Here is a 20683-nt window from a genome sequence, read left to right as displayed (position 1 = left end):
AACTTTCATCAAAGTTTGTCATCAAACTTTACTCTAGTTTTAACTAAAGTAGCACTTAAAACTCTGTTTAATGATGTCTGTTATACTATAAAAAATGCAATTCACATAATGCAAGTCAATACAACACACAATATATGACACATTTTTTTATGAGACTGAAAAGTGCTTTAAGTGCAGAGAAAAGCGCTATATACATGTAATGAATTATTAATATTATTATTAATTTTAACCAGCAACTCATAATTCATTATAAAATAATAATTCAAGATAAAATCAAATTAATTCTTGACGCATTCATTCATTAATTTCATCATAAACTCCTTATATTTTAGTTAAAGTGAGAACACTTTGTGTGTGTGTGTGTGTGTGTGTGTGTGTGTGTGTGTGTGCGTGTGTGTGTGTGTGTGTGTGTGTGTGTGTGTGTGTGTGTGTGTGTGTGTGTGTGTGTGTGTGAATATATATCTATATATATTCCTCTACTGACCACCACAGTGACCCTCAGTAATGTGTGTTTTTGTCTGTTAAAACTATCAAATGTACACACAATTTTTACACCGTTTATTGAAACTGAAGTTATGTTATGTTTTTATTGTCAGTCTATGTATTCCAAGCTTTGGCAATATTGTATTATTTACAGTCATACCAATAAAGCAATTTTGAATTTGAATTGAATATTATGTAAGTTAATCAAAAGTTCTCTATCTCTGTATAACCGCTTGCAGCTTTTTACAACACGTGGGTGTGACATCGGGTGCAAAGGGCCGCACAAAGACGCCCTGAATTTTATTCTATTATAAAAGCCCCCACTAACACAAGAATGGCGAGACGCTTGATAGAAACAAGCCCTGTCGAACAGACCACGCCCATATTAAAACAAGCCACGCCCCCATGGTCTGATGACACGTCGCGACGCTTTTCCACGTCGCGCGCCCAACGGTTGAGGCAGGGGAGGCTGCGCGCGTTCGTGCTTAGGCCGGGAAAAAATGGCGGCGCCCGTCTTGCGAGTGTCCACCCCTCGCTGGGAGCGGATAGTCCGGCTTCTCGTGTGTCTCTCAGGAATCCTGATATCCCTGTATGCTTTCCATGTGGAAAGGGAAAAGACTCGCGACGCCAGTTACCGCGCCATGTGCGACCTGAGCAGCTCCATCAGCTGCTCCAAAGTCTTCACGTCCAGGTGAGAGAGAGATGGACTGTTTGTCAAAACCTAGCGAGTTCCCTACATAGACAACGTTTCTGTCTGTCATATGTGCGTTTGAGCGCTCGAAAACAACAATTCGACCCTTTTTGTTTATTTTTTTTTATTTTTAGGGGCGTTTCAGAATTTAAATTTGCGTGTGTAGAGCTGAAAATACTGTCTAGATAGGGGGATTCGGTTGGGTTTGACACACAGCCAGAGAGTCGCTCCCGGCCGCCTTACAGACTGAGAATTTGATCAAATAAAAATATTTGTCTTATATTTATGGTGTTTTCATGAATTGCTTATTGGTGTAGGCCATACATCTAGATATAAATGAAAGGACTTTCTTTTAAAGCTGTATTTGAATGTGGCTTTTGTCTTGTGAAACACAAACACAGTGCGATAGCAGCTAATGCTAACCGTCCTAATGAGTGAATGAGTTCAATATCAGTGCGCTGAATGTTGTTATAATACACATTAATTCATATGCGTTTATTTATGAGAATAAATATAAATAAATTGTGGTCTCGGGGTGAAATCAGAGACATTAATTTATTTATAAGCATCTTCAGCTAACTTGACAGCACATCCCTAATATGAGTACAACAGGCTGTTTCATACCTGTCATCAGTTTCATAACATAATTGTTTCTCTTCATGTTTTGCGTATGACGTGCATCTGCACCTTTAAATGTGTTATTGATGTATATGGATGAAAAAGTGGATGGGTTTGATCTGGGTTCAACTTTGGTTTAGTAACCTTTGAAATCAGTGTTGGTTTATTTATGAGAAGTCAGTTCCTGATTTACTACTGAAGAAGGATACACCCTCACACATAATCTGACCATTAATGGTGTGGTTTAGCAATTATTTATAGTGCTTACTTTATTCGCATGGTATAAACCGATAAGAATAAAGTAATAATCGTAATGTAATGATAATGTGTGAGGGTGCATCCTTCATTTGATATATATATATATATATATATATATATATATATATATATATATATATATATATATGTGTGTATATATATATATATATGTGTATGTATAGTTTTTCCTGTTGATTCAGCGATGACAAGCCCAATTCTTTTGAGCAACTTGTTGAGGGAAAAAAAGATGCTGATATGGTTGCAGAAGTCATGTGAATTTTACACGCACAGACACACTTTCAGGAAAACAACATTTGTTTTGTGAAAACAAACCACATGCTTATCAAAATCATATCAGCATAGATCAGCTGTCATAAGGGATGATTATTATGATAATCCTAAGTGGTTCTTTCGCTTATCGAGATGACGGCAGACAGAACTGCTTTGGATGTGCTTCATGTGTCTTGCAGATCTAGTATTAATAGTCTCCGGCTTTTTCTGTGAATCTGTTGATGTGCCCACTCATCACTGAGAATAAATAGGACAGCATTATATATCATGATCACTTATTTTATTACCATCATCAAGCATAGTTAAAGAGATACAAAAGCTGTGAATTAGCATACCTAAGTTTATGAAATTGTCTATGGTGATTGCGTTCTTTGCTCACAGAGTGACGTCCCAGGTGTTCAACAGGGAAAACAATCAAACAAAACTCCCAGCTGGGTGAAGGTTTTCAGGAACGTTACATAATCAGGCTTAAGGTCTCGCTCTTAAAGGGAACCGGCATTTATAAGACTTTATTGTGCAGCAGAACGGACTTCAGATGATCAGATGGCTTTACATGAACCAGATCTTTTGCTAGGCCTTTATGTTTCGCCACTCTGTTGGGAATCAGCACAGCATTGATCATTGAGTCTCCACTGCGCTCCTGTCTAAAGGTTTGTGGAAGGATTTCTAAGTGTTTCTGCAGGAGAAAGATGTTATTTTTTGCTGTAAGAGGAGAATATATTGGAATATATATCTCATCTCCATTGGAGTTGCCAGACAAACCAAAGATGGTCTTATGACTCAATGCACGTAGCTTGTTTGCAGTTTCAGACCAGTGAACTCTTGTATTTAAAGTTCATAGTATAGTGGAATTAATTTGGAGTGCAGCAAACCTGAAATGCAGACACTAGAACAGAAGATAACAGCATTATTTTGATGCATGTATTGGTATCAGAAATTGAATTGACTAGGTCGTTAAAGAGAGCAAAAATTGTACTCTGGAAGTGAAAATCCAATTTATTTCTCCATAAGGTAATTGATTTTTAACAGTAATGTACAAAGCTTTACGGACTAGTCTCTACTGATGACAGAAGGTCTGGACTCCATCGCATCTTTCATTGGCCAATAACTTCGAAGAGGCCGTCTGACTGACATGTAAAGCAACCAATCAAAGTTCGTTTTGTTCAGTGTCATGTTAAGGGGCGTGAAAATGTAAATTCGATGTCCCTACAATAAAAGACAGACGTGTAAAACTCTTGGATGTATTTTACAGAGTTTATCCCGTTAACTTCACATGCTTCACATAATTGAAAATCCAGCGTTTAGTTGATCCTGATAAACGCTCATCACAGTTATAAACATAACGGCTTTCTTTTTCCATGAGGGGGTTTGGCATCACGACGGCTTTGTTTCCAGGCAAAGCGTTAACGAAAGCGACACATTTGTCTCCCGGAAATCCTGTAGAATTCAACCAATCAGATGATGACTTCGAAACTCCTGAAGTGTTTTAAATATTTGTTCAGCCAATGGTTTGTGTGCATGATGTCTGAACCTGAGACTATTTACAGACAGACCTACTGATGTACAAGCCACAAGTCAGTGATTTTAACTTTAAGGAATCATTTTTAAAAGGCAAAATCCCAGTGAGGAAGTAACTAGCCTAAACTATCCCATAATCCTGCAGAGATCCACCACTGAGAGAAATCACTGTTACCTTGCTTGGCAATGAACGTCATTTTAAAAGAGCTTTTCAGAGAACGCCCAATCCCATGAAGCATTTGTGGGTGATCAAGCTTATGTAATTGCTATGTATAGAGCAACTTATTATATGCTATATATTAGAGGTCAACCGATATTGGATTTTACCGATATTTAGGTTTGACCGTATGCCGATAACCGATTATTCAACCGATATTTTTAAAAATGGATACTGGATTAAAAACAAACATAACACTCCAAGTAAAACAGTGCTGAACTGAAATGTGCTAAATGAAATAAATATATAAATATGAATGTATTAAAATGAGAAGTTCTACTGAATGAACTCTACAGAAAATAATTTAAACATTAAAATATTACAGGTCAAATATGTGTTTCTTTAGCTATAACCTAGAAACATATGTAAATGTTATAGGTAACACTTTGCAAGTCTTCAGTTGTTTTTGTTTGTTTGAGAGTACAGTCGGTGAGTGAGGATTAAACGTCTCGTAAAAGTGAAAAAATGTTGACGCATGTCTGGTATGCAGACCTTGCCTGCTAATAATCATGATCTTTTTGTTGTATTGGGAGACATTTATGCATTTGGCAGAAGCATTTATCCAAAGCTACTTACATTGCATTTCAAGGTACACATTTACAATCTTATCAGTTCTTGCTTTCCCTGGGAATCGAACCCATGACCTTGGCGTTGCAAGTGGCAACGAAGTTTTGACACTGAGACACTGAAGTTTTGATGCAATATTGCTAGAAACAGAATCATGATTGTACTGCATTATTATTCATGTGTGCCTTTGACTGGGAACGATGGGACATATGGAAGAGATTGGGCATGACCTCTGGTGTTTGGCACGGTTGGCTCTTTAATTAATCCATTGGTAGGAAGTTATGAAGCTGAAGTGCTGTTACATGCCTTTTTCAGGGTTCGATTATAGTTTTCAGGATTTTCAAACACTTCAGACCCATATAAGAATCAGATTCCAGTTCTACATAAACCGTAATTGGAATCCTACGTTCACGTTTTCTCTTAAAGTGTATACACGCTTTGTATTGTGTTGGTAGTATATGTAAATGAACAATGTTTACTCGTTCTCCATGCTACCTGGACCGAGAAATTCACATTTATTTGTCAGCAAAAGTCCGCCGGGTGATGCGATTTGCCTGACTTTTGACAGCTTCAGGGTTTTCGTAAAAAAAAACTACTGAACTTTCGCTTTACTGAAATAGTAGAGCGTTGGCGCTTGCAACGCCAAGGTCATGGGTTTCATTCCCAGGGAAAGAACTGATAAGAATGTAAATGTGTACCTTGAAATGTAATGCAAGTCGCTTTAGATAAAAGCGTCTGAAATGTAAATGTACAGATTATACATCCGCATTTTTGCATCCCTGCATCATCATACAAAGTTCTCAATGCTTCGGTTTGCAGGTAGAGACCCTCATTATGCTACTGTGTTAGTGTGGGGCTATTTTGAGCCTTGTTAGTGATATTAACTAGCGATTTTTATTTGTTACTTATTCTATGCCCTATATACTAGCGTTATTAGCTAATCTGTGGTTAAACTAAAACTAACGTTAAAACTGGGTACATTCGATTATCATGAAAACGCATCCCAGAGAACGGTCGACTCAGTACCCATGTGTTATTTAGCCCTAGGTTCATTTTTGGCCGGAATTGTCCTTTAATTCAACATTTTAAATAGACTGCAGGAATGAATACCTTGTCAGAAACTCTAGTAAATGACATGCTATTTTGTTTAGTTGTCTGTTCAGAATTGTGGGAGAATCGTGATCTCTATTCAAAACAAAAAATCGTGATTCTCAATTTATCCAGAATTGTGCGCAGCTCTACTTCATTAGAACCGTAAGTAACTTGTGGTGCGTTCTAGTCCTCCTGGGAAGTCGTGTTTACAGACAGACCTACTGAAATCATTTTTAAAAGGCAAAACCCCAGTGAGGAACTAAACTACCCACGACTATTTTACCCAATATTAATGTTGGCTGTGTTTGGACTGCAAATGCTGGAATTGGATGTGACGGGAAACCACCACTTTTCTCCTTTGTTGGTGTAATTTCAAACAATTTGGGTCAGAAACTGTTCTGTTTGCTGCTGCCTTGATCATTGTATAGTTTTGATTTAGGCCAAATATTCTGTCTTAATGTTCTTGTGTTCCCAAGAGGAGCCCAGAGAACTAAGATATATATATATATTTAGTTCTTGTCTCTCATGTTGTCTGCTTTTAACTTCTGCTTTTTGACTGTTTCTCTCTGTTGTGTTTTCTAGATGGGGTCGAGGATTTGGACTGTTGGGATCCATTTTTGGGAACGACAGTGCAGTAAACCAGCCAAACAGTGTCTATGGGATTTTCTTTTATGTCTTTCAGCTGTTACTAGGTAAGAACATCTTAAACCGCACTGATCTGCAGATACTGCCACTGTTTCACACGAACTGGTGCTTTATAGGGATGCACCAGTTTAGAAAGTATATATGCCATAATAAATGTTACTTTATGGCCAGAATCTTGATATTTCAAACTAACGTGTCTATTGGTCTCTGATGAATGTCTTTGGTCATTGGGTGCATTTTTTTTTTTTTAATGTCCGTTAAATTTTTAAAAATGTGTTGAGATTTCTTCGTGCACTTTTGTAGCTATATTTAAACTAGGGCTATTTTCACTTACAATTTCTCAACCGCTTGATTGTTTATATTGTTGCAAAATGTATTATCGCCCAGCTCTTTATATAATATTGATACATAACGTATAATGTAGAGCGTTATAAACTGCTTGTATCGTCGCAAAATGTAAACCATATTATCGCCCATCTCTAATCTTATAAATGCAACTGAGGCATGAAGATTTTATAAACATTAAGATCATGTTTTTTTTCTGTAAAGCTGCTTTGAAACAATGTGTATGTGAAAACACTTTACAAATAAAATTGACTTGATTTTGACTTTTGACAATTATGAAAACAAGATAATTGAGAGAAAACTATTATGGCGTTTAGTAGTTTTCAGTAGGTTGTGGAAGTGCAACATAGGTGATCTTATTTATTTTTGATATCATACATTTGATTTTATTGTTTATAATATTTTTTTATTGTGTATGATTTCCATTACACGAGAGTAGATGTTAAAACTTCATGCTGATTTGTACTCGGCTTTCGCCAAGATAATCACCAACTAAGACGTAGCTTTACAGTAACCAATGCTTCTCCATCCATTTACGCTTCTTTCCATATGGTGACGTGAATCTCCTTCTGTCTGGTGTTAATATTTGCGCGTCAGCACACACAACGGCTGCAACCACAGTGCGGTCCCCCCATAACAACCCTCTGGATTGAGCGGAGTAGGGGACATCTCTAGGGTCTTCAAGTGGGCACCATCCGTCCTCAGTGTTTCGTCGACTAGCCCACGACACCTCAAGAGGGCTCGACAGTGACTCTGGCGTCCCAGAGTCACCCCCCTCCGTCCCCCACTCAACTCAGCCCAGCTTACTGACCTCTACATCCCTCCTGCTGCTGAGACCTAACCACAATCTCACAATCTCTCCGCAACCCAACCATACGCGCCAACCCGTTTGACTAAGGCTGTCGAGCCCCACTGGTGCGTTAATATGCAGTTTCAGTGGCAACGGTTCCGTATGGCATACCACCTACCGCAAAACATAATATCTGCCCAACCACCCGTCATCCACGCAATATACACAGGAACGTCATGACTGTAAATACTATACGACCTATACAAATAAACCAACAGACTCCAAGTTTTCAAGAAATCTACGAAACCGTAGGATGGCGGCCTGTACACAGCCAGCTAGAATCTTCCCGTCTCAACCACAGCCAGTTGCTGCTCCTTTCTGCTGCTTCAGATAAGTTCTTTACTGTGCGACGCAACTCTTGGCCACTGAATCCGACGTCTCTGAGGAACCGGGTTGTAGAGTTTGCCACAAAACCTCGACAACCCACTTCCACTGGATAAACCTGGACTCTCCATCCTCGCTGTTCTGCCTCAGTGGCCAGATGAGCATACCGCAGTTTCTTCCTCTCATATGCCTCATCTACCGCATCCTCCCATGGCACTGTTAACTCTATCAGTTGAACAATGCGTGCTGATCCAGACCACAAAAAAATATCTGGTCGTTGGTTAGTGGTGGCAATCTCAGGTGGAAAAATAAGCCGTTGATCAAGATCAGCCAGCATCTTCCAGTCCCTAGCAGCTTCCAGTTGTCCTGGGCGAGAATTGGTGTTAGCACCTTTTCTTGGTGGTTGCTCGCCTGGGCGGAGGAATATTGTCTTCTGCGTGTAATGTTTTGCTATAAAAGGCGGCAACTTATTGGTCATACTACGCTTGCCTTCCAATGATAAAGCCAAACATCGCAATACTTGGTCATGGCGCCAAGTAAACCGACCTTGGCTAAGAGCCACCTTACATCCTGTCAAAATGTGTCTTAATGTGGCAGGGTGTGAACACAAAGGACAAGAGGGATCCTCTCCTACCCAGAGGTTTAGGTTCTGCGGTGATGAAAGAACATCATATGTTGACCTAATAAGGAAACTGATCCTACTCTCTTCCATTGACCAAAGGTCTTGCCAGCCCATTTTGCGTTGTTCCACACTCTCCCATCTCATCCACTCTCCCTGCTTGGCCTGGGAAATGGCCTTTATACATCTCATCCTCTCCTCCTGCTTTCGCACCTCGTTGACTACCAGCTTCCTCCTTAGAGCTGGGCCTGCCTTGTGCCATTTAGGAGGAGCTAAACTGAGCCCAAAACCCCCTCTTCCATGCATATATATTATATGGTTTATTTATTTATTTTTCACATTTTTATGTTTTTCAGTTGAATTATATATTCAAAGGTCAATGAAATCCACTGATAAAAATAATTAAAAATAAAACAATAAAATAAAATAGGTGGATTCCAAAGTCAATGGTGTTGAATTACGAATTTGTTTATTTTAATTTTTTTACATTTTTGTTTTTCAGTTAAATTATATATTCAAAGATCAATGAAATACACTAATAAAAAGACAATTAAAAATAAAATTAAAAACAGATGATCTTTCCAAAGTCAATGGTGTTGAATTACGAATTTGTTTATTTATTTTTTTAATGTTTAGTTTTTCAGTTGAATTATATATTAAAATATCAATAAAATCCACTGATAAAAAGACAATTAAAAATAAAATAATAAAAAACAAATTAAAGTAAAAAATAGGTGAAGTTTCCAAAGTCAATGGTGTTAATTTATGATTTTTCCCATAATCAATCAGCCATAATTTAAACACCAGAACACGCATGGTGTTTCCAGCCCCTTAAACTACATTTACTACATCAGTTTGTGCAGTGTACGGTGTCTAGTATTAGCAAGAGATGAAAGTTAACTCGTATCGTTTCCTGAAACAGGATTGAGATCGATAATGTAAGGGATGTTTGAGTGTCTCAGATTATAGCAGGAACTTTAATGTCTGTAATCTAAAGCTCTGAATGAATGCCCTCACTTGTGCATGTCTGACGGGTGAAATCTCTAGACGTTTCAATGATAAAGCAAATGTCAAACATTCACAACCTTAGTTTAACCCCACCACTCTTATGCGCCAATCTCCTCTCTTGACAGATTGTTAGGCAAACGTCTCAGACTATGTGTTTGAGTTACTGTACGTTCACACCGCCGCCGACTTGAGCTTCCAAAGCTACCGGAAGTCATTCATTTTCATTGCAAGCTGGCTTCTCTCATCTGCACGGAGCGTCAAATCCATCGGCGTTGCGTTTTGAGCGTCAATCAGAAAGTTGAAAGTAGCTCAACTTTATGGTAATGAGCTATGACGCGGCAAGCAGCGGCAAAAGCCAGCAACCAACCGGAATATAGACGTCCTCCGCGCTGGCTGATTCCGGAGATACACACGATGTAATCTTTCGTTCCTACCAAAACATTAGTTCAGATAAAATGGAGGAGAAGCTAATAATCGCCGTTGCTGGGTTTCCTATCATTTATGATATGACGTTGTTTGCTTATAGGGACCAGTTACAAAAGAACGAGGCATGGGATAAAATAGCTGGGATAGTTTACATTTTTGTTCTTAAAGTTGTACTTATTTTAACTTGAATGACGCGTTTTTTAAAACGCTGTGACATGCGCGAGACGCGGCAAAAGACACAAAGTTCAAGCACACAGTCTAGCGCGTGTTTACATAGTTAAATAGAAAAGCAGAGAAGTGGAATGCAAAAACACCGATCTCATGTGACATTTCATGTTGTGACACTTCTCTTCTCCCTGCTACGTCAGAGCGACCAAAGCGTCAACAAGCTTCCCCGTACTTTTTGACAAGCGTCCTTGACAGGGCGTCTAGAGCTTCTTTGCCGCTCAAGTCGGCGGCGGTGTGAACATACGGTTACTGCCGTATCAGCTTCTCCTATATTTCTTATTCCCCTCGTCTGGATATATTATTATCATAACTAAAACTATTAAAACATTGTTAAGAGAGTGCAAAAAGTCAAAGTAAAAACTCATTTTCTCCATAGGGATGTCTAATTTTGCCACGGTTGTTTAATAGGGATGTCATAATTTTTCAATGTCATGAAAAACTATGTTGCCATGTCAAAAACCGTATGATCCTAAAATAGTCTTTTTGTTTCTGGGATCAAATATGACCTAGACATTTTTTGTTTGTTTGTGAGATTCAATGAAACCTGAATTTGCGCAAAACCATCACACTAGTCACAAAAAAAAAAAAAAAAATGCATGTAATCTGTAATAATGGGAGCGTGAAATATATTTTCTGTAAAGTGATCACCCTTTAAAAACCACTACAAACATTTAAAGCTAAACAAATCTTGAGAAACTAGTTGAGTAATCGCTACTGGGTTATTGGATGTGTGGTCCTGAGCGATTCCTACACGCACGCCTGCCTCATAATGTCCCGTTCTTCATTCCTCAGCGGTCATGTGGGCTTTGCTGACTCAAGTTCTTCTGCGTGTTTGGCTCTGCTGATCTGTCCTCAGGTTCATTGTGCTTCTGTAACTGGACACACTGAAGTCTTTCTTCACACTATTGCAGCACATTTGCATAATGCCAGCGTGCAGTTGGCTCTCTGAGGGATGGACGGTTGTAAGCGTGGAATCGTTGTGCACTTCCTTTAAACTGTTTTACATTTACTGTGCAGTTTGTCGTCTTATTTTCTTATCGACACCTGAATGAATGGAGAGGCTGTTAGTTCAGTTACTCAAACAAACGGCAAAACCTACTGAGCTGTCTTCTAAAGTGGTAATTAAACTGATTGTGGCGCTTGCTATGGCAAATACCAAGTCAGTTTTAATTTTCACCCCCAAATTTTCCATTTTAATGCAAGAAACTACAGGCAAAAACTTTTTCTTTTTTTTCATGCACAGTTCAATTTTGAGATTTTGCTTTCATGGCGTCTTTTTTCAGAATAGTGGAAAGAAAACATCCAAAGATTTAAGTGTTTATTTTATTGGACTTTATCCATTTGCGTATGTAGATTTAAATTTTAATCCATATCATTAAATCGGAAATCTCCACTTCAGCAGCTTTACACAGACTTTTATTCCTACCTATATATTCTGAAGATGTTCATGTATCATTTGCCTGGTATTCCTAAAAACCTTGTTAAAGTCTGTTGACAGTATTTTCTGATTTCTGGAGTGATAAAAAGATAGATCCAAAATCCCCTCAGTAAAAACATTTAATAATATGACAACAAAATGAAACAAATTTTGAATCTGGGGTTTAACCTGTGTTCAGATTGCTGTTCTGGAAACGTATGCAAATTATTTTTATATTTAATTGACAAAATGCTTCATTTTCTTATTTAAACAATTCAGAAAATGTGTAATACAATTTTTCAAAAGATAAATTAGATCCTTTTTACCCTGTTCACACGTGTGGTGTCTTGCTTTAATTTTTTAAAGTTTAATCAGAAAACTTTAACAATTTAATACTTTAACAATAATAGGTCCCTATGAAATCTGTTGTATTTCTTTCCCAAACTCCACGTTGTTTCTGTGTTTTATGCTTTACCACAAATTTATCATCAAAAACGGTGGTAATCAAATTAATTTATATTTAAATTAATCAAGTGATAATAAAACAATTCCTTTTCAAAAACATATTGCATTTTTTGTCAGATAAGCTTCTGCACAGCAAAGGTTTATTGTATGAATTAAAACAGGGATGAAAAAATGACATTGCATTTTCAAACATTTAATTTCTGTTATAAAGTGGCCTTTTAAAGGCAGCTGTCCATGTAGAGCTCACTATGTTTTGCAACAGATCCCTCGTGTTGTGTGTAGCCTTAAACCAACAGACACTTGAACATGTTTTTAATATCTGAAATCTTGATCTCCACTATGACCCGAATCTCAGACGCGAGTCTGAAGTTCTTCCTCTCCTGTCCTTGCTTGCTGCGTTAATGTGTGTGTGTGTGATCTTTTTGTCCTGCTCTGCCCTAATGAAATTTCATGACTATGAATAGCCAGACTGTGTGTGTGTGTGTGTGTTCGTGTGCGTGTGCGTGTGTGTGTGTATGCCTGTGTGTGTTGAATGCCCTCTGTTCAGGAGAAACGTTCCCTTTTTCGAAGGGGTCAAGTGATGATTAGTGGAGGAAAGGTCAAGCTTGACAAAGCCCCGCCCCCCATCATAAGCCACGCCCACTCTTTTACACTCAACCAATTTAGCTGCATGTCTATGAAGGCACTTACCTTTTAAAGCATCATCCTAACTGCAATGCAACCTCACGAGTGTGTGATTTGAAACACACCACATAGGCAGAATCTCAGTGTGTTACAGAAATAGAAACACAGCCTGAGTGACAATACGTGTCATTCATTCAGTATTCATTGTTTTGGCATGTGAAGTGACAAGTGAAGGAGTTGAGTACATTTGGCTTGGATTTTTATTGTAACACACCAGCAAGATCTGGATTTCAATGCGACTTATAGAGAAATTATTAGTGTTTAAAGAAACTTGAAATCTGAAATGTGTTTATTTTACGGTGAATTATATGATAACAATTTTTTAATTATAAGAAGAATGTTGTTTTTTTATTATTCCCATATTTTATTGTATATTTACACATGTAGATGTGTGTACTAAATAAGTATTTTATATTTTGTGTGTGTGTATATATATATATATCAGTATATGTTGAAACCTTTGCTCATATGGCATCAAAATAACTACAAAAATGAAGAAAAAACAAAATGGTAATCTTTTCTTTTTAAATGAAAGACATTTTGCCTTTGATTTTGCAATGTAAGTGGATTTATTGTATATTGCATTCTTTTAGTTATGTAATAGGAGTTTCTGTGAATATAGCTTTTTAATGCTGAATGGCGTTTAATGATGAATAAATAAATTTGCTGCATATTTTTATCTTCATATTCTTACACATACCATCATGTGTGAAGGTTATTATATTGAATGCAGTTGATGTGGCAGTGAACTCGTGTTGGCAGTGCATTAACTGCTGTGTGTGTGTGTGTGTGTGTGTAGGTCTGACGGCCAGTGCGATGGCTGCTCTCATTCTCATGACCACCTCGATCGCGTCAGTGATGGGCTCGCTGTACCTGGGCTACATTCTCTACTTCGTCCTTAAGGACTTCTGCTTCATCTGCGTCACCACGTACCTACTGAACTTCATCTTGTTTGTGCTCAACTACAAGCGACTGGTTTACTTGAACGAGGCCTGGAAGCAGCAGCTCCAAGACAAGCGGGACTAGACACACAACAACAACCACAAGTATAGAAGGATAACAAATCATCCAACACGTGGGGAAAATGTGACCTCTGAAAATTTGTGACTTGCCACCAGGAGACCTTGCTTCCAAACAAATGTTCATTCTGTTGTGTGTGTGTGTGTGTGTGTGTGTGTGTGTGTGTGTGTGTGTGTGTGTGTGTGTGTGTGTGTGTGTGTGTGTGTGTGTGTGTGTGTGTGTGTGTGTGTGTGTGTGTGTGTGTGTGTAAGCGAAACAAAAAATTAAACAAGGAAAAGAAAACGTTTAACTTTAGGGGCCACAGATCACAGGTTTACAGGAAGGATTGGAAAACAGAAACACAAATCTTTGTCTGTTTTGATTTCTTGTTGGTTTTCTTTGTTCCCTGAGATGAAAATGAGGTTTGCGCTTTGAGAGAGAGGAGAGAGAGCAGTCAGAAAGCTCTTAGGAAACTTCCAGTCAGTACAAACGGAAGAAGGCGTGCTTTCCCTGAGGAATAAAATAACGGAGAAAACAATGTGAGACTTAGAAATTCTGTTTACTTGAATCCACTGGGAAAACCGTTGCTCTTTGGGAGCAGCTGATTCCAGCGGGACTGAATTTAAAGGTTTATAAAGGGTAAACACGAGTGATCATGAGGCTAATGTACTGCTCGCAGAGATGATTCCACGAAAACGACAAATAAAGTGTAATTTTTTATGTTTACAGTTTATTTTTATTTTTATTATTGTTTTGGAAGAGGACCACTCAAAACACGCAAGAATGTGAGCTGTATGTGTGTAGATCAGATTTATCTGTGACTACTTTTTTTAAATTTGTTTGTTTCGCAGTTCTGTAAATAGCTGCCGCAAAGCAATATTCCAGACTAGTTTGTGTTTTACCGTCGAAACAATTAAAAAGTCTCAATCTCCGTCACTTCGAATGAGTGTTTTCAACAGCGATTGTGAGCGTTATTCTTCATGCGTTTTGCTCATTCTGTTGGGGGTCTTGATCCAGATTAAATGCTGCATTAATGTCCTGTTGGAATTACTGTAATTATGAGATGAATGATGACAATCTTTCCAGTGGTCGTCTTCAGACTCAAGGATTATTTATTTATTTCCCAGCGCTGGTAAGACCAAATCGATGCAGTCACTGCATTAATTCACTTCTGAATTCTCTTGCCAAATTTATTGGCTGTATTTAAATGTGTAGCTGTTCACCCAGAAATAACAATTGTGTCATAATTTACTCGCTCTCATGTCGTTTCAAACCCACAAGACTTTCATTCATCATGAAATCTGAGAGATTTTAGATGTGGTAAACGAAAGCTCAAGCAGGCGAGAAACAATGAGGTTTATTCTCAGGCATCAAGCAAGCACAGTTGAGCTTCTGTTTATGTTCGCTGATCAATGTTTATATGTGAATTAAAGCTTAAATTCAATCTGTTCAGTGTATAAAGCAGCGGTGAGCCGATCCGGCACTCAGTATCGGTATTGCTCCGATACTGCCAATTTTTGCCGAATCGGATATCGGCCAGACTAGACCATCCAAATCCGATATTGTGCGCATGTTATTGTTATACAACACAAGGCACAAAAATATTATAAAGAACCATAATGTTTTCGTGTACTATATTCCACGTTTTCTGAAGCCATTCAATGTAGTTTAATGTGAGGTACAGATTTAAGTCGTTAAATTCAAGTTCCCTCCGCGGCGGCTGTCAGTCATTCTCCATTCACAATTCAAACAGCGGTTACGACAGTCAACACGATGAAACTCACCAAGATGATTCAATGTTCCTAATATTATACTGTAGATCTGTAGATAAAGGTTTATGGTTTTGCTTAAAATGACTTTATCTTGGAGTTTCACGTGTTACTTTCTGCCGGGTGTCTGTTAGATCACAACACAACTGACCACAACACTGTCAGTCGGCGCTGCGACTCCGTGTTGCTTCGAGCGCATCATTCCGCGCACGCGATGCGCATGAGCGTTTCGTGCCGCTCTGAATTGGAGCCTTTGATATTACAATACTTTTGCGCAATGGCAGTTTATTGATAGCCATAGTTGTTCTGTCCTATCTATCATATGTTGCTGCTTCATTAAAAAGCTTAACATTTTTATATGTCTTTTAATTATATAGTATATATTTTGTCCGTTTATTGTTTTACAAAGTTAGGAAAATAATGTTTAAGTCAAGCTTGATGCCTTTCACAAAATAATAATCACAGTCTCTTACCCACAGTGAGGCATACAGATACAGTTTATTAGCTAATTCGGCACTGTTATTTTAATTATTATTTTAGTATTATTCAGCCAATACTGAATCCCAGGAATCGGTATCGGACCCAAAAGGCGGCGGATTGTGCCACCCCTAGTATAAAGCGACCATGTCTTTTCAGAAGATTTTGACTAAACCGAGATCTTCATTTGTGTTCTGAAGATGAACGAAAGTCTTACAGGTTTGGAACGACATAAGCGTGAGTAATTGACGCTGAAGTTTTAAGTTATTGGGTGAACTAGCCTTTTATCCACACATGTATTGCTGAAGTTTAGGGCATTTATATAATGTCAATGACCTGCACTTTCATAAAATTCTGAATTTAGAGCTTTGCAAAATTCTTCAACTTTAATAAACTCGTCAGTAACTCGTAATTGTGGGAATTCCGACGAATTTCCGATTGAAAAGACCAGTGTGTTCCTGGAGATGTCAGCTTTGATTAACTACTTTTATTATTAGTTTCGTAAGTACACTAGTCAGTCTCTCCCAGGTTTCCACCCTTTCTGTTTGAGTTTAGGTCTATTTTAATTCAACTTGTCTTTTTCAATTCCATCGTATGTCATGATAGTTTCTTATTTTTGTGTTTTTTTTGGGAAGATTTTTATGTTGTAGCATGATTGACATCACATCTACTGTAGTACTGTTGTGTAATTTACCCCGATGTTGTTACCCATAAACCCCTCTGCCCGCCGTCACCCTAGACCTACATAATTACAAGTACCCACGATTCTCGGTTTTTCTCACCGCTACCTCTCAGTATTTGTCTCCAGCTGTTGGGATAGTTGCAACATCTAATTGTCCACAGACGAGTCAAAAACCTGCCGGTTTTCGTCCCTCTTTTAATTTATTTCGAGTTTCAAGTATGTCCGATTGTCCGTCTATGTCTTGAGCTGTCGTGTTGGACACTGCAAAAGTCATTATTTTGTTGGTTCACACAATGAAAACTTGATCTGAATTTACCAACTCAATCCAGTATTGGACGAGTCGATCTCCTCGTCGATGTTTTCTGGTGATGTTGAGCTAATAGGAGTTTTCAAACGGCCATCAGGTGCTTTGTGTTAATGTGAAGTCAAGATAAACACACAGCTGAATTAGTTTAGTGAACTTGTGAATGAAAATAAGGTTGTGATGGACATTGAAAATTTGTTTTCTGAAAAACAGACCTGATTTTAGACTCAAAAATCTGTATTTTTATCCCTCACAGTCTTGCGTTCATTCACAGCAATTTAGCAATGGTATCTACCCAAACTAAAGTATATGGCTTGGTGATGTTGAGTTATTTCCTAATTTATTAACCGTTGATTGGAAACTGTGTATTGAGCAGCAGTGACGATGCTTTTGTGAAGCACGACTTGTGGTTGACGTCTGTCTATATATGGCTGAACTAAACCGTGCATCTTCATTAAGTGTTAGCAGCCAAACCTGAGTGGTCAGAGCGGACGAATCGAAGCATAGTTAGAGTTACGCAGCTCAATTCTCTACAAGAGCTGATCGGATATGTAGATTAGCGTCTTGAGTCGTGTGTGTGAGTTCTGTTGGTTTTATATTCAGCGCAGAGAAGTTGATGCCAGAAACACGGTTTCTCCCATCGAAGTCAACATGAAACCCTTTGCAACCCGTTTTACTTGAGTACTGTGACGTGTTTTAGAGTGAAAAGACATTCAGTGTCTAGAGATTGAGTTTATCCATTAGGGATTGTGAAAAGGACCTGACTGTGTTTCCTCAATTTTTTTTTATTAACCAAGAGCCTGAGCGATCTAGATGACATTATCTTCAAAGTGAAGTAATTTCAAAATGCATTTCAATTTATTATACACTCTTAAAAATAAAGGTTCTTTATTGGTATTGATGGTTCCATGAAGAACCTTTAACATCAATGGAATCTTTCCATTCCACAAGTGGAAAAAGATTATTTTGCACAAAGAACTTTTCACTGAAAGGTTCTTCTATGGAATTGCTGTGAAAACCCTCTTTTGGAGCCTTTATTTTTAAGATAACAAACATTGTAATAATGTGCACGGACCAATCATCAAAGAGCATGAACGTGAAGTAAATGGGTAGTTTTGACTTTAAAGATGATGATATCTAAGGGTTTTTAAATTTACGTCCAATTCAAATGTCAAGATCCCCCAAAAATGACAAAAAAGGCTTGCCTTCACAACTTAAAATTTCATTAAAAGTGCCTTCTGTATGTCCACTGGGCCTTGGAATAACTGCAGCCTCGATTCGAAACCGCTTTGGTTTAAGTCTGTCCTCAGATTGGTGATCTTAGAACTATCTCGGTATTGTCTCATAACCAGTATCCTTAACTCGATATCTCACTGTTAAAACAGCAAAAACACTGTAAACCCAAATCCAGACGCGTCTCGGACACGATTTGGTTGTTCCTCCACCCATCTCTGTATTATTTCTGGTGTTTTCTGCAAACGCACCACGTCAGTCCTGAGAATTGTACAATGTAAGTTTCAGATAGCATTTCTTCTTTCTGCTTTTTATTTCCTGATGTAATTGTTGGGGCGTCTCGTTGACGACGAGCCCCTGTAGATGTACAGACTGTTAAAGTTCAAGCATATTTTAGTAGATAAACAGAAATGAGAAATGGACGGATTGGAGATTCCATGTTTTTTTTTATTTCCAACGCACCTTTTTGGGGTATTTCTTTTGTGGAAAATGAACTGTGTTTCGGTTTGCTTCTGTATTTGCCAAATATGAATTTGAGTTAAATGCTGTGTTTTCCTACATGGATTACGTGTTATGGAGAACGCAGAAGGACATCGTGAGATCTGTGTCTGGGATCAGCTGGAGGAGACACTGCAGTGAACATTAACGCGTGTCGTTGTTGTGTGGATTTGATCTGCCATTAAAACATTCCCCCAGATGTCTTCGACCCCTTTTGTCCTTTGACCTCTGTCCCTGTGAGAGAAATGTGTTGAGAACTGACATAAACTGTTTGGAAAAGCATACCATGATGCACTCTTAAGAATAAAATTGTTTTAGCAGAGATTCTATCTAAGAACTACAGGTGAAACTCGAAAAATTAGAATATCGTAAATTTTTTTTAATTTTGATGCTTACAACTTATGAAAACCCCAAATTCAAAATCTCAGAAAATTAGAATATTACATGAAATCAATAAAAAAAAGGAATTTAAATACAGAAATGTCGGCCCTCTGAAAAGTATAATCATGCATATGTATATAGTTATATATACTAAATATATTAGTTTCACCTTTGAATTATTGAAATACACGAACTGTTGCATGATATTCTAATTTTTCGAGTTTCACCTGTATTTTTTGCTTCCTCAAAGAACCTTTCAGTGAACATTCTTAAAAGAACCATTTTTTTTATTTCTTATTGTGCAGAACATTTTAATAATCTAAAGAATGTGTTTCCACTATAAAGAACCTTTAGTGCTTCCATGGATGTTACGGAACCATCAATGCCGGTAAAGAACCTTTATTTTTTAAAGGTGAAGTTCTGGGCTCTCTTAACCTAGTTTTTTGTTCATTGACTATTATTACTAATAGCTTACTAATGGAAAAAGGTCAACACTTGCTTAAAAAAACACAAATGTGATTTTTTTGTCATTTTTGCTTATTGATATGGTTGACTTGGATCATCAAAGGTCTGCAGCACAATAAAGTGAGATTAAATAAAGTATATTTGTGTAATTTAACATGTAATTATAGCAGGTTTTTGTAATATTCTGAGTTTGAATTGAACTGTTTTCATTCATCTGAAACTAAAAGTGAGCATTTACTCGTCTTAATGCAGTCTAAAACGATTTCTCTCAACATGGGGACCGGAGAGCTGTCAGTCAATGCGTGGGAAAACTAAGTAACTTGCGTTATTTATTTCAAAAAGTAACTCATATTTAAAGGGACAGGTCACCCAAAAATGAAATTTGTCGTTAATTACTCGCCCTCAACACAAATGAAGATCTTAATGAAATCTGAGAACTTTCTGTCTCTCCGTTGACAGCTACACAACTACCACTTTAACGCTTCATAAAACCGATCCATATTAATTCAGCGGTTTACTCCAAATTTTCTGAAGAGTCGATCGCTTTATATGATGAACTGATTTAATGTAGGATTTTATTGACATAAAATATCAGTTCATTCTCGTGTTATGCAGCACATTTGAGCTTCTGCAAGAACCAAGGGACATTTTTTGTGGCTCATAAAAGAAGGGCTTACTCCATTAGAACAACACCAGGGTGAGTAAATGATGACTTAATTTTCATTTTAGGGTGAACTATCCCTCTAAGTCTTGTGATTATGCATTTCAACCAGAGTGTATTTTAACATTTTTATTACGGTCTCAGACTTCCTCGACTATAATTAAACAATTCTTTCCAGACTTAAAAACTAGCATGAAGTAAAGCTGTTTCCACGGTAACAATTTACAGCAATGATGCGTCACAGTACGTTATTTAATGAAGCACACGCTGCATTAATAACACTGGACACAGTAAACAGCTGGAGACGGAAGAAAAAATGACAAATGTTTTTTTTTTATTCCTCCATCAACCTGTCAGACGCAGTTTGAGTCGTGTTCAGTAGATGTAAAACCTTAAATAAGTGCAATAACAGCTGTCAAACCAACATAAATGATCATTCTTGCTGTCTATATGATATCATCTTATCCA

At 37.8% G+C, this 20683-nt stretch overlaps 1 protein-coding gene across 3 annotated transcripts; it reads left to right on the top strand.

Annotated features, from left to right (window-relative positions):
* Nucleotides 1-849: 849 nt before the first annotated feature.
* On the top strand, nt 850-18907 carry vkorc1l1 (vitamin K epoxide reductase complex, subunit 1-like 1). 3 transcript variants are annotated; one of them, XM_077223250.1, is made up of 4 exons: nt 850-1174; nt 6318-6427; nt 13546-13920; nt 14018-18907. In XM_077223250.1, the coding sequence occupies exons 1-3, from the start codon at nt 984-986 to the stop codon at nt 13770-13772; spliced, it is 528 nt and encodes a 175-aa protein (XP_077079365.1). In that variant the 5' UTR covers nt 850-983; the 3' UTR covers nt 13773-13920; nt 14018-18907. The 3 variants fall into 3 exon arrangements, with proteins under 3 accessions (XP_077079365.1, XP_077079374.1, XP_077079380.1); XM_077223259.1 differs by having other exon boundaries at nt 13546-13924; XM_077223265.1 differs by having other exon boundaries at nt 13546-13932.
* Nucleotides 18908-20683: the final 1776 nt, after the last annotated feature.

Source organism: Siphateles boraxobius, unplaced genomic scaffold (assembly GCF_051911475.1).
Source record: "Siphateles boraxobius isolate OS27281-9 unplaced genomic scaffold, OSU_SipBor_1 120, whole genome shotgun sequence".
Lineage (NCBI taxonomy): Eukaryota > Metazoa > Chordata > Actinopteri > Cypriniformes > Leuciscidae > Siphateles > Siphateles boraxobius.
This window is presented reverse-complemented; position numbering and strand designations above follow the sequence as displayed.